This window comes from Xenopus laevis, chromosome 5S (assembly GCF_017654675.1).
Source record: "Xenopus laevis strain J_2021 chromosome 5S, Xenopus_laevis_v10.1, whole genome shotgun sequence".
NCBI classification, from domain to species: domain Eukaryota; kingdom Metazoa; phylum Chordata; class Amphibia; order Anura; family Pipidae; genus Xenopus; species Xenopus laevis.
Window position 1 is genome coordinate 67728003 of NC_054380.1, and position 15615 is coordinate 67743617.

Sequence of the window (15615 nt, forward strand, 5' to 3'; positions counted from 1 at the left end):
TATATATATATATATATATATATATATTATTTGTCAAGATGGAGCATTCACGTAATGAAGACCAACTGCCTGGGTACATGTTAGTGGTAGTATGTATAACAAAATGTCGAAAAAACCACACTCACAGGGCTTGTAAGGTGCAAAAAAAGAAAAATTTATAATAACGTTTCGGCTCTGATACTAGAGGGCTCTAGTATCAGAGCCGAAACTTTATAATACATTTTTCTTTTTTTGCACCTTACTATATATATATATATATATATAGATATATAGATATAAATTTAAATCAGGGGTTGTTTTGTCATTGTAGAAAAACTGCTTTGCTGCAGTTTGGATGTTTAAAAATCCATTAAGCTTTGATCTGCGCTGATCTCCAGGAATGTGTATGTATAGCTAATAGGACTATGCATACTTTTATTGTGATGATCTCTGCCCGCTTTTAGTAATGGAAATAGTGATGAAAGCTTATCAAATGCATAGTGCAAAGATGGTTGTAAAAGTCTGTTTTTTTTTTGCTTGCAGCATTCTAAATATATATAGCTGTAAAAGGCCCAATATATTTAAGATGTCCTTTAGAAGTCTGACTTTCAACCTTTTATTATTTAAAAGAAGAATTAAGTATGCAGAATCACTAGTACATGGCTTATTTCATTTTCATCAGAAGGTATGGCTTGGCATTTTTGTTGCTGAGCACAACATCCTATACAGTTTGCTGGCTAAGACCTTCGTATAGAATATAAAGAGGAGATATTGTATGTGTCACATCTGGCCATTAAACTGCTGCTCACATTAAAATAGTTTAGCCTGAGTTCTTCTGGATAGATGTGCAGTGATTTAAGGCTCAATTCAAAAGTTCTACCCTGAATATGGTCCAAATGTGAAAGAAAAGAAACACTGCACTATTTCTGTCTGTTTTATGCATGTACTATATTCTGCAGAGATTGCAAGCAATCATTTATATATTTTTTATTTTCATTTATTTTAGTTTTATTTCTTTGTATTTAAATATGCCTAGCAACGAAACTGGCTGGAATAATTCAATACAAATAAAGCTGTAAGGAGGCTTGGGAGACCAGTGCACCTTCCTGCCTCTCAGTGCGTCAGTAACTGGGTCCGTTTGCAGGTGTGTATCTCTGCATTCTAATTCAAGGTGGTGACATCAATTCGTGCCAAATTTGAAAATTGAAAAGTCCTTTCTTGCTTGTTTTCTTTGCCCAAGCTGGCTCTGTGTTACAGTTTTGTTCCCATGTGTGACTGTTCTTTACTTCATTACTTCATATACTGTAAAAACCAGCAGGGCTGGTTTTACACAACAGGCACCCCTAGGCCCGCTGATGTTGGTCGCCCCTGTCCCCTCACTTTTATTCACACAAATTGTCAGTATTGGAACCTGAGCAATGGGGATTGGTGCACAGGAAATGTAAAAAAACAATTGTATCTCCTGAGCATCCCCAGTGTTTCTGAAACAATGTGGGTGTGGTTGGGCAACATGCTGCCCCCCCATAAATCCTGCCACCCTAGCCCTGGGCATTGGTGTCCTTTCCACAAATTCAGGCATGAAAACCAGTATAGGAAGGGGTGTCAGTAAATATCTATCTAATTTACTATTATTTTCATGATGGTATCATGAAAATAGTTTTTTAGTGTTAAATATTGACACTTTTTTCCTGTTCAACTTTTTATAAATGACCATTACATAAAAAATGATAACTATATATTTTAATAAAATGCTGGCGGCTTGGTACGGAGTTGCCAAAGGTTACAATGGTTTATGGATCTCTGGGGTAGTTGAACACATTTAGGCATGTGGAAAATAGGGGCATGCATAAATTAATTTTTAACATATTAACATAAGTAGATCTATATAAAAAATAAGTAAACAGACCCCTGAGAATTTTGTAAATGAATGTTGAGTAATGAATGTTTTCTTATATTACTCTTTTAATTTGGATTTATATTTTTGTACTCTCCAAAGTAAAACTTAACATAATTCCTTGCACTCAGAAAGCAGACTGAACGTGAGAATAAATTTATATTATTAAAGCTGGCCATAGATGTAAAGATTTTTAATAGATCCAATCCTTATCGTGAGACCATGATTATCTCGAAATGATCGTTTAAATGTATGATGTGTCCATCAACTAAAAAGACCATTTCAGGTGATATTGCCTGCAAAACTGAAAGGTAGCTGCCTGTTTGGCCCTGCAAACATAGATAGATTGCACTGGTACAGATAAAGATTTTTTTAACCTGGCCGATCAATTTTCTGACAGATGTCGGCCAAAAAATCATAAGATGTACGATTGTTCGAATCCTACTAACTTCACTATAATTTGACGGATTGGTCAGACTTCGCTAATATCAGTCATATGGCAAAGAAAAATCTTTGCGTCTATGGGGACCTTAAGATTATATTTTCTTGCATACCTGTATATGCAGCTACTTTTTTAGTCATTTTTTCATTTTGACATGCAATCACATTTTATTTTTGTAATTATTTTGTATTGCTTATCTTTCTGTTCATGTGGACTCCTATTCATCTTTCATTCTGACATTTAAACAAATGTTTTTTGTTTTTTTTTAAAGATGGGCAGTTTTAGTTATTTGCAATTCATAACTAAAGCTTAATTGAAGAAATAGGTTAGAAATTTTGTACATTATGTTTCGGGCTTCTGTACCAGCCCAAGGCAACCACAGCCATTTTTAACAGTGAAGATCTGTGTCTCTGAATATGTTCCAATAGCTCCCCATCTTTTTTTCTGCTGATTTACTGCACATGCTCTGTGCTGCTGTCACTTACTGAGCTAAGGGACCAACTCACAATATACAGTACACATAGAATATAAACATCACAATATAAGGCTGATTAGTAATTAATACAGATAATTACTACATGGCAGCACAGAAACCAGTGCAACTGGCATCCGAATTTAATAATTAGCCTTGCAGCATCAGATTATATTACAGGCCAATCTCAATTTTTCCTTCATGATTTGTGACAACCACTAAGTTTAGCTTCTTAACAGTTGCTCTGAGACCACTGATCATATGAGTGTTGCGGACAAGATGGTGACCTCCTATGACAAGTTCTGGATCATTGCTGCTATTGTGAAGCTGAAACTTTAGGCCAGTGCAACAAGTACTGTATATAAAATATGGCATTTTTAGCCACATTCCTTTTTAGGGTTTATTTCTTCTTTACACATTCCCTACAGCCTCTTACCTTGATGATATGTGGCAGATTTACTTTAATGTTCTTTATAACAGATGTTTATAAAATTATATGGGGAAGAGTGCATATGGAGAATAGCCAATCATCTGACATCTGGTAATCATTGCAATGATATCCTATTTCTGACTTAAATAAGTAATTCATGTAAATTTTCTTTTATCAAACTAAAATTAAACAGTAACAAACACAATAAGTTCCAATTGTAAGTGGCTTTCAATATACATGTTCTAACCAGCCATACCATTATTAAATTAAAAATGTTAATCTTGGTGCTTTAAAAAATATTGAAAATGTGAAAAAGAACTAAAAATGGCTGAAATGTCAGTATTTAAGGATGGATGAACCTCCTGGACCTTATAGCATCAGAATTGTTTTACCTTGTACAGTATTCTCATTATTCAGAATTCTAAAATTGTCTCTTTCTCTGAATGCTGATGCATATGGAGGAATGCACAGATTCATGCATATGCCAGAAGGGATGCAATGAATCTCAATATATTTCAGTGTCAGAAATGGCATAGTAAATTAATACTGTCTGCTAGGAAATCAAGTCAATTATCTTAGTTTTCCTTCAAATTATTATGCATTTAAACCTTTCTGAGATGAGAATAGAATTATTTAACACTTTTTTTTTCAGCAGCCATTTTGAATGAGACACCATGTTAAATCACTTGCCCAAGGTCATAAGTTTACAGTTGAAATTGATATTCCATAGCAAGTACTCGTTCAATTTTTTTTACATTCTTCTGGAGAGATACAAGTTACACACTTTAGAATACATGGACTATCTACTAACAATCAAATGACTATTTTTTTCCACAAATCTCAAAAACGTTGAGGTTTTTATGTGTTTCTTAAATGCTTTAAAATTCAAGATTTTAATGGGGCATGATAACTATCAATGGTTTTCTCAGTTTTTAAGAAAAGCTCTAAAAATTTGACATTTATCAAGTGAAAAAACCATGAAAGCCTTTAATGCAGAACTTAGCCAAGTAACAGTTGTCAAGGCACTCAGTGGGAACAGTGCTGATTCTATTGAATCATTTTTAAACCAGTCAGAATGGTAGAGCTTTGTGGATTTGTTTTCCTACCAATTGTCCAATTTTTTCAGATCATTCAGCATGTTTATTCATTCATACTTTTTTTAATTTGAACTTTTAATAAATTCAATGACAATCATAGTTTTAGAGTTTAGTTGTGGTTTTTAAAACCTCTAAAATCACTAAAATCCACCCTTTAATAAATAAGCCTCCACAGGTAAAATCCACAAAATCCTCTAAAACAAAAATTCACCAAGTAAAAGTAGTCAAGGTCCTTTGGGAGTCAATGGGAGCTGCACTTATTGGCCCATTTTTAATAAGTTTCAGACCTTAGAGATTGAAATTTTTTTAAAAGCCTATTATAACCTAAAATATCAGGGTATTTGGAACTTACAGGTTTTTTTACCGCTAGTAATTGTCCAAAAACTTGAATTTTAAGGTATTAAGTTTTTTAGTTCTGCACCTTTTTTCATTTGTGCTTTTTAATACATTTAATGACATTTGTGGTTTTAGAGAAAGTGAGATTAGTTGTGGTTTCAAAAACGAGAATGTTGATAAATAAGGCTCCATTTCTAATACTGCAAATGTGCAGCTCAATACTTTTAAAACCATGAAAATGTAGCGTATGTATTATAGTCGTGCAGATACAGAATTTCATGAGCTGATACTGAGATAAAGTACTGTACCTTTAGAAGTGCTATATATCTCAACACAGTGCAACATGCTGCAGAGAAACATCATTTATTAATAAGAAAATATAAAATATGTCATGTTTGAGAGTACTGTGTTGAATGCACAATTAAAGCTTGCTTAATGACACTGAATTATTATCATTTATGGCACAAAAAGGATATGAGATCCAAAGGTAACAAAAGAAAAGAGTGCAGGTAAGTGTTACAGCCCATGCTAGGATTCCCTTGAAAAAATTTGCCATGGCAAATTACATAAGGGCTCATTTACAACAAGAGAAATGTGCAAAAGGTTGATATGTTAATGTGAAAATTTGTTCTGCCAATATCTATAATTATATTTTCTAATCTTTTGGTATATATTTTATTTCTAATAGACAGGGTTGTAGTGAGTTACTGGGTAAGAATGTCTGGAACATTTTTTTAACTAAGTAATTTATTTGATATGAAGGTTTCTAAAATCCTTTTCTTAAACATGTTTTCTTTAGAACAAATAAAATGGAATATAATCTCTGTTCAAACATCACTAAGTTCTATTCACCTTTATCAGTCACTACAGGGGGACTTAGTTCAGTAATAGCTAGAGACTCAGTTTGCAGATCCCTGCAGAAGACAATAAGGTTATTGAGAGAAAGGTTACCTTTTCTAGATGCTTCAAAGCTGTCATAGAGGTTTATCCTTTGAGTATCATACGTTATTGTTGTGTTTGGCAGTAATGTTCGGTTTCTGTTAATTGTATTCACAGCAAACCTGAAAGCTAATTCTTCTGCTCCAGAGGGTCCAGATTCAACAGATTCAAAAATTCCTCCTAAAATAGAAACATAGAGACAATAAAAATGGTATATTTATGTTATATCTTATCTGCCTATCAGACAGTAAAAACAATGTTTACATTTTACTTTTTTTTTTTTTAATACAGTGCATTATTGAACTTAAACTATAAATAGGTTTAACATAAATATTATACACCTACTTTTAATATCATGAATACACATGCCAACATAATTCTGTTATGTATCATTTTAATGTTTGAGTTCTTGAATGCCTTTTTTTACTATAATGCTTTTTTTTCCATTTAATCCTACTTTGACTGGATGTATATCTAAATGTCTACAGTTGGCAATAAACTGTACAATATATTTGTTCATAATGGAAAAGAGGTGATATTTTATGTACAGAGGATCAGTTTGGATATAAATCTCTAGAAAATTTGCATATCACTCAGGCTATTTTGGGGAATATTATGTTACTGTCATGCCAAGATTGATGCACATGTCAGTATACATAGTAACAAGTCAAATGCTCAGTCATAAAAATCTCACTCCCATTTATCACTATTTCCATTAGGTTTCAACCTTCAATGGAATCCAGGGAAGAGTGGCATAGGAGCAACAGGAAGTAGTTCAATGAGTTACAATAAAACATGTAGCTATACTGCTATTACACAACATTGTACAAAACATTGTTTTTCACAAACATATGTACAGTTTTTGAGCTTCACTTCCACAAAGTCATGAAGACTTTTTTGACATAATTTTTTCAAATAAAATGTTAGCTTTTATACCACCTAGCATTATTTAATTCTGTGAACTAGAATGTAGAATAGTCCACCAATGATAATCCCACCTAATTTCACAATCACATTTTGTACATTTGGATTTTGTAATAAATAGGCAAATGTTCCAGCCTGATAAAAAATTTGAGCTTCGAAGTAGAAATTTGAATTTTGTTAAAAAGGTCTTCAAGTCTGTCCTTTACCCCATGACTGATTACAGTGTAATATAATAAAGTCGGAATGATATAACAATATCAATATATGCTTAGAAACATGACTGAAATGCTTCAAAATGTATGCTCCTTTATCTGTCTAAATTACATTTATAAAGATCATATATTTTGTAATAAATCAATACAAAGAGGAATAACAATATTCGGAATAACATATTATTGCCATCATAAAGGTCACTATTGAATTGAACCGTACTGTTATGAAGATTTAAATAGCAAATTATCTATAATACAATCATTATTTGTATGCCAACCAGACAGTTTCACCTCTGTCTAAAATTCCACCCATCAAAACATCTCCACTGCCCTCCACTGCAAAAATGCAGAGTATTTTGCAGAGAAGCACTTCATAATGAATGTTAAGTGGACCATAGCCCTGTTTAAAAATAATTTTCGTTTTATCTCAGTTTAATATATTATTGCTGTAGTGTTCTGCCATGAAAGGCATTATGTTTGTATTGTTGCACAAAAAGCTGAATTTAAAATTACACAGAGACTGCATTATTTAACTTATTAAGTAAAGATCAAATTTCCCATAAAAATAAAGGGACTCTTGATTTATTGACTTTCTCGTAAACTGGAAAAAAAGCCTGTCTGTTTTTTAAATGCATTCAAAATATTTTCAAGTGGCTGTGTTTTTCATCTTGGTCTTTTACTGTATACTGGGGGGCACATTTACTGAGGGTCGAATATCGAGGGTTAATTAACCCTCGAATTCGACCCTCGAAGTTAAATCCTTTGAATTCGAATATCGAATTCGAAGGATTTTGGGCAAATACTTCAATCGATCGGTCAAAGTAAAAATCTTCGATCAAACGATTAAATCCTTCAAATCGTTCAATTTTAATCAGAACGATCATAAAAATCTTAGAAAACTTATGGGGAAGGTCCCCATAGGCTAACATTGCAGCTCGGTAGGTTTAAAGTGGCGAAGTATGTAGTCGAAGTTTTTTTTAAAGAGACAGTACTTCAACTATCGAGTAGTCGAAAAGTCGAACAAATTTTAGTTTGAATCGTTCGAATCAAAGTCGTAGTCGAAAGTCGAATTAGCCTATTCGATGGTCGAAGTACCCAAAAAAACTTCTAAATTTGAAGGTTTTTTTTACTTCGAATCCTTCACTCGAGCTTAGTATTATTCTAAAAAAGTCAAAGGTTAAACCTACACGGAAGAATTCATTTTCTGCAGCTACCACTATTGGTTTTAACACCATACACCCTAGAAGTGGGCACCTAAGTAGGCAAAGGGAATGGTAAATGTAAAACTATCAAAGCCAAGGTTATGTTCTCTGGAGAAGAGGTATTTGTAATGGGACAATTGAAAGACAAATTAGGGTGATCTATTTTTCCACTCAAAGACACAAAAAGGGCCAGACTGGAGGAGTAGAACAAAGACAGTTGTAAATGTAAATGTCATTTTACTGTGATACAGATATTTATTTAAATGTTACCATTAAAGGGAAGCTTTACCCTGGTCCCAATAGAAAAATCACATAGCCCATCCTGCATGTAAAACATTGTTTATAAATATTTTTTTATGAAAAAATTAAATCTATTTATATGTGCCACTGTATTATTTCATAATGAAATACTGCCATTTTAAGTTCCAAAGTCCATCATTCTGTTAGTTTTAAAGAGATCATACATTGATCTGCTTTAATAAATGTGTTGATTCATTAAACAACTTCCTGACTTTCTATGCTGCATGTGCAGTCGCAGCTGTGTAAAGTTGTGATTATAAAAATATTGCTGCAGTGATACACATTATTTAAAAAGATAAACATTTGATTGTTTTTGTCCATTCAGTGAATATATGTAAGTTTTTAGACTGTATTTTGTTTTTATTTAATGTTTCTTTTGGCCATTGTTTTGATGGTTTAAATGAATGTGGCCTTTAGGATTGTACGGAATTAGATTTTAATTCAATATTTTGCTGCAGAATGTAAAAAAAATAATTATGCTGCCAACCCTTCAGCAACTCTTTACACTGCTGTGTGTATATGTGTGTGCTTGAGAAAGTAAGCAATGAATGTAACAAAGCTATTCATGCTATAGGGGGATGATAAGATGAAGGACATAATAAGGACATAGTTACCGTATGACAGAGAGAATGAAAAGACACAAGACCTTCACTGAATATAAATGAGAAGATGTGCAGTAGCTAAAAAATGCACTGTAAAGCAAAGATGAAAATTTTGTCTCCAATAAAAAAGAAAATAACAATACATTTGATAGATTTTGTTAAGGCAACTGGAAAATTGTTACATGAGGAATATGAACACAAAAATGTAGAGCATGTCAGCTAGCATGCCTGTGAAGTGGGAGATTGTTTCTCAAATGACAACGGAATTCTAAACAGAAATGATAGACACAGTTAATGTGCTCATGATGGGCAAATTCAGCTTCTTGTAAGAGCGGAAGGAGACCTTTGTTTCGTCTGAGGAAAGCAATTTTCTAACATTGCCTCCGCTGAGAATTTAAAAGAAGACATATATTGCTGCAACAATCAATTGTGATAGGATCCTTCACTTGAAATTAATCTACTTTTGAAGGCATATACACAATGTACTATTGCTATTTTCATAAACAATATGTGCATTATGAACAAACAACCTAGCTAGATTGAAACTGCTCTTTCCAGTTTCAACTCATATGCTTAGGGCATGAGCCCAGCATTGTTAAAAAAGATTACAGCACTTTTCATGCATGCATATGGATTAAAACATATAAACCTCATTCATGAAATCTTGTTATTTTTTTTTATTCTAAAGTACCATATATACTCGAGTATAAGCCGACCCGAGTATAAGCCGAGGTACCTAATTTTACCTACGAAAACTGGGAAAATGTATTGACTCTAGTATAAGCCTAGACACAACTACAGCCCTGTCTCCCAGCAGCGCACATTCTGCCAAAGCGACCCCCCCAGCGATCAACCGGACTTCTTTGCAAAGTTGATGGTGACAGAGAATTGCCAAACGGATTACTGTGTGCATTGTCCCACTGTCCCACTTCCATGTACAGAGGGTGCTGTGTGATATTGCCATCACTGTTGATCTTTCGTATAACCAACAGAGGGCGCTGTGTGATAGTGCAGTCACTGCTATTCTTTAATATAACCAACAGAGGGCGCTGTGTGATATTGCAGTCACTGTTATTCTTTCATATAACCAACAGAGGGCGCTGTGTGATATTGCAGTCACTTTTAATCTTTCATATAACCAACAGAGGGCACTGTGTGATATTGCAGTCACTGTTATTCTTTCATATAACCAACAGAGGGCGCTGTGTGATATTGCAGCCACTGTTATTCTTTCATATAACCAACAGAGGGCGCTGTGTGATATTGCAGTCACTGTTAATCTTTCATATAACCAACAGAGGGCATTGTGTGATATTGCAGTCACTGTTATTCTTTCATATAACCAACAGAGGGTGTTGTGTGATATTGCAGTCACTGTTATTCTTTCATATAACCAACAGAGGGTGCTGTGTGATATTACAGTCACTGTTATTCTTTCATATAACCAACAGATGGCGCTGTTTGATATTGCAGTCACTGTTATTCTTTCATATAACCAACAGAGGGCACACTGTTATTCTTTCATATAACCAACAGAGGGCATTGTGGGATATCGCAGTCACTCCCCAAGTGAACTGTTGGTATAGGAACGATTAAAAGTGACTGCAATCTCAGCTACTGCCCACTGACCCGAGTATAAGCCGAGGTAGACTTTTTCAGCACATTTTGGATGCTGAAAAACTCGGCTTATACTCGAGTATATACGGTATTAGAATGTCTTCGAATATACAACATAAAGGCAACAAATGTAAATATGTTATATGTTAACTAAGCTAATTACGCTGTTAAATAGTGTTACTGTTACTTTATATACAGAGATTACTGTCACATTTTTGGCTTCTTGATATCACAGTGTAATCAAAAATGGACTGGGAGGACTACTTTAATTATAAAAAACAGCATGGAAAGGAGAACTAAAGCCTAAAGGGATACTGTCATGGGAAAACATATTTTTTTCAAAACACATCAGTTAATAGTGCTGCTCCAGCAGAATTCTGCACTGAAATCTATTTTTCAAAAGAGCAAACAGATTTTGTTATATTCAATTTTGAAATCTGACATGGGGCTAGACATATTGTCAGTTTCCCAGCTGCCCCCAATCATGTGCTATACTGCAAGTTGGAGTGATATCACTCCCCTCCCTTCCCCTCTAGCAGCCTAACAACAGAACAATGGGAAGGTAACCAGATAGCAGCTCCCTAACACAAGAAAACAGCTCCCTGGAAGATCTAAGAACAACACTTAATGTAACTGAATCAGTCTCAGTGGGACTTGGCTTTTACTATTGTTCTTAGAGAAAATAAGTAGGAGAAATAACAGCCTGCCAGAAAGTAGTTCCATCCTAAAGTGCAGGCACAAGTCACATGATTGGGGCAGCTGGGAAACTGACAAAATGTCTAGCCCCATGTCAGATTTCATGGTTTGCTCGTTTGAGAAATGGATATCAGTACAGAATTCTACTGGAGCAGCACTATTAACTGATGGGTTTTGGAAAAAATATGTTTTTCCATGACAGTATCCCTTTAACTTAAGAAGTACATTATGATTTGGGCTTCTGCACCAGTCCAAGGCAACCACAGTCCTTTATCAGGGAAAATATGTGCTTCCAAAGATGCCCCAGTAGCCCCCATATTCTTTTTTGCCAATTCACTATACATGCTTTCTGCTGCTGTCCGTTACTGAGCTTATGGACCAACTCACTTTATACTGAATATACAGAATAGAAATGTTACAAAAAAAGGCTTAATACAGATAATTACTACATGGCAGCTAAGAAACCGGTGCAACTAACATCAGAATTTAATAATTAGCCATGTAGCCTCAGCTTTATTTTACAGACAAACCTAATATTCTGCTTGTAAATTTGCGACGACCCCTAAGCTTAGCCTGTCAACAGCTGCCCAGAGCCCATTAGCATGTGACTGTCACAGACACTTTCCAAGGTGGTCACCTCATGTGACAAGATTGAAGTCTTGAATCATTGCTACTAGTGAGAAGCTGAAACTCTAGGCTGGTGCAATACGTTCAGTATGTAAAATATGGCATTATGGCATTTTAGCCATATTCATTTTGAGGATTTAGTTCTCCTTTAATGTTTACAACTCCATTTGCAGCAACCCTTCATCAGGAAGACGACCCGAGTAGAGGAGCCGAAACGTTGAAATCATTTTTTTTTTATTTTTTTCACGGAAAAGTCCTCAAAGTGCGCTTTATATATACTGCAAAAAGATTCCGCACTCTCAGGACTTATAATGATTTAAAAATTATTTTATTGCAAAGGACTCAGTACTAAAATAATCATTTTTAAATAATTATAAGTTCTGAGAGTGCGGAATCTTTTTGCAGTGAATAGAGACTATTTGTTGACTCTGCACCCAGGCATATCTATCATCTATATCGTGAGTGCCGGCAACCTGTGTAACTATATATACAAAAGTGTTTACAGTTTTAAAATTATGTGATTCAATATTATGAAAGGAAAGCCCTGGAGCTATAAATGCAGAAACTGTATGACAAGGGATTTGAATGACAACAGTCAGATTACACTGTTTGATGTTTCAGATGCAGCTGTGATTCACTGAGAAGGAATGAGTTAAGGCAGGGGAAAGCCAGGTTGCAGGCAGAGAAAGAGAGGGATGTGATGTCAGGGGAAGAAACAGTTCACTTCCTTATGTAACCATTAAATAAACCCAATATGATTGTTAAATACAGTATATCTAAATTGGGATTAATTGGGGTTTATGGGAGATGACCTTGTAATTCAGAGTATTTTAGATAACAGATCCATTACGTGTACAATTGTATTATGACAGAGAAAAAGGAAATAATTTTCAAAATATAATTATTTGCTTAAATTGTTCAGTGTTTATGGGGAAATGGCTTACCCATAATTCACAATTTTCTGGATGCCAGGTTTCAAGATAATAGACCTCATATCTGTACCATAAATGAAATATACTGTACAAGTAACAATGGGACTCCCTTTACTGAAAAAATAATAATTTAATTACAATTTTGATCATTTATGAACACTGGGCAGATACTGTAGATATTAGTGCAACATTTGTTATAGTCAGGTTATAAATACAGGTTTTGTTGCAATATTAATGACAAAATGTTAATTCAGTCTTTCATCATCCCCCCACAAATGTGTTTATTTATAGTACACAGCTCAGTTGATTTAACGTTGAAAAAGTCATTAAGATTTTTTTTAGTATTAAAACACTAGACTAATGTGTATTCATAAAAAAGTGAAGAATTTTTCTGAGGCCCAGATATCCAGAGTAATCCAAGAAAAATTAGCATATCTTGTATATTAACATTTAACATTTTTTGTGTTTTTAAATATCCAGTCAAAATATTTAATCAGACTGCTGTTTTCTTTCAGTGTGACTTATGCTATTAATTTTCCAAGCACTTGGTTTCAACATATTGTTATAATAAATTATAGAATAAAAATGAAGACTATTTGCAGTGTATTTAACATGTGAAATAATAACAGGCACAGACAGAGTCATATTTGTAAATTTTTTTCTGTACATGTTTATTTGCAATTTAATTGATTAAACCATTAGTAAACACCGGTTCAAACCTGTTTGTGTATGCCATAGTAAAGGTCATTCTCCTTGTTTGTAAAAAATCTTCTTCTCATTATAAACATCTAACTTGTACTGTCAGAAAACTGACTATGTATGTCACAGAAAAACATTTGTTGAAGAAAAGTTAAGAAGCAAACTATTTAGCAGTTATTCTATTTGAGCTAAGATCTTAAAATGTCTTTTTTCACCAGGGAGCCGCTAATTCACTAAAATCCGAAGTTGCGCTCAGGGAGGTGAAATGTAGCGAAGTTGCACTAGCATTAATTCATCAAGCAAAGAGAAGTTACGCTAGCAATGCCTAATTTGCATATGGCGCCAAGTTAAAGTACAATGGACGTATATGTAGCAGCAAATACATTACACTACACAAGGCTGGGAAAGCTTCATGAAATAAAATAAAGTTGTTATTTAGCCCTATACATGTGCCCACTGTATAGTTTAGGTGCCATATGTTAGGAAATGTAGGGGGGAAGGAGGGTATCCCCCCAAAAAATTTACAATCTTATTCAGCCTATCACCCTTAAAAAAGGAAAAGACGCCAGTGTTTTTTGGGACTTAGAAAAAATTTCAACTTTTTTTGAAGCAATCCCTATCTACTCTATTGCACTTCGCCTGGTCTGAGGTGGTGAAGGCAAGTCTGAAGCAAGAGGTAACGTTCAGTAAAATGCGCAAGTTAGTGAATTAGTTAGTTATATGACTACTACCCAAGACATTAAACAACTGTTTTCTAGCACCAAGCACCTAAACAGCATGCTATATTTATTTTTTTTATATTTGATTAGAAGTTAATATCAATAAACCAAAAATAGTACAGTTATTTCCTTGTGTGGACAAAAACATAGCAAGATGACTCATGTAGCCCTTCATATTCCTTCTTGCAACATCATTTTGCCAGAGCTGTCAACCCCCCCCCCCTATTTTTCAGGAGTTGCCTAACTCCTTCAATCTAAATCATCCCCCGATATTTCACAGTTTTTCATGGTTCTCCATGGTGCACATGTGCAGTAGCATTCATTGATAAAAATAAGCAAATATGTCCTATTTCGCTAGAAAAGTCTGAAAAATTTGCGAAACAGTGACATTTTTTTCTAAAACAAGCTTTTTAAAAAAATCTATGATTGCCCCTCAGGTCATGTCAATGGAAGTGGCTTTATGTCATAACCAGTATTGTGTGACATCACTTCTGCCAAGCACAACTCAAGATCCTACCTATCCCCACCTATTTTTTTTTGTTTTTTTAATAAATTCTTTTTACCATATCATAGCATCCAAGGGCCACCCCTACTACTTACCTTATATATCCTTTTATAGATGCTGACTGTTTGTTCAAATTTTTGTTGGACTGCAGTTGCTTTTAAAAGTTTAATAAAACAATGAAATAATGAATAAATAGTTTACATTTTGGCTAGAAGAGCTCCCACTGATTTCTTTATGACCTCACAAATTTAAGCTGCATTTGAGTTATTTGTCTTTTTTTGCTTAATAAAATTTAAGCTGCATTTGAGTTATTTGTGGTTTTTTTGCTTAATAAATAACAAAAGTTGAGTTTTTGAAAATATAAATAAAATTAATGATGTTTAGCTTAAAAAAACCCTTGAAAATAAAATTCATGCTCAAGTTCTATGAAACCTGCAAAAGTTTCTATCATAGGTTATTATGCTTTTCACTGACTTATTTTGTACAAATTTAAAAAACAGAAAATTGCTTTAACAAAAAGAATAAAACAGATATTGAAATGTGTCAAATATAATAACAGAACATTTTCATTAAACTTTTATTTATTAGGAAAATAAATTGGCGGTTTAAAAAAAATGTTATTTGACAATAATAGGTTGAAAAATTGGCCTTTAGTAAAATCTGCACCCAGGTGTATAAAGACCATGCCATGTGGCTAAAATCTATAGCTTTTGTAAGTCACATCTGCTTATATGAGTTTGTAACTGCAGCCTTCATTTTATTCTTGGCGCACAGTAGTTTTAGCAATGAATTTCCAACATAACAGGAATCAGGCAATGATAAATAGATTTTAGACGAAGAAAGAAATGTAATAAAATAAAAATGTTTTTTTTATTTATTTTATTTTATAAATTCATAGTACTGTTCATTTCCATTTTCTCAGAACTTGAGTTTGTGTACCTTAGCAGTACTAAAAAAAATATAACATTATATTAAAGAAATCTCTGCCAAG

General features: G+C 33.8%; 1 protein-coding gene across 3 annotated transcripts in view; it reads right to left on the minus strand.

Annotated features, from left to right (window-relative positions):
• The window catches only part of grik2.S (glutamate receptor, ionotropic, kainate 2 S homeolog), a 339099-nt gene that overhangs the window by 209725 nt on the left and 113759 nt on the right, over positions 1–15615 (minus strand). For all 3 annotated transcript variants that reach the window (XM_041564634.1, XM_041564635.1, XM_041564636.1), the window contains exon 2: positions 5602–5769. In XM_041564634.1, the coding sequence (XP_041420568.1) occupies positions 5602–5769 (168 nt within the window). The remainder of the gene's footprint in view (positions 1–5601; positions 5770–15615) is intronic.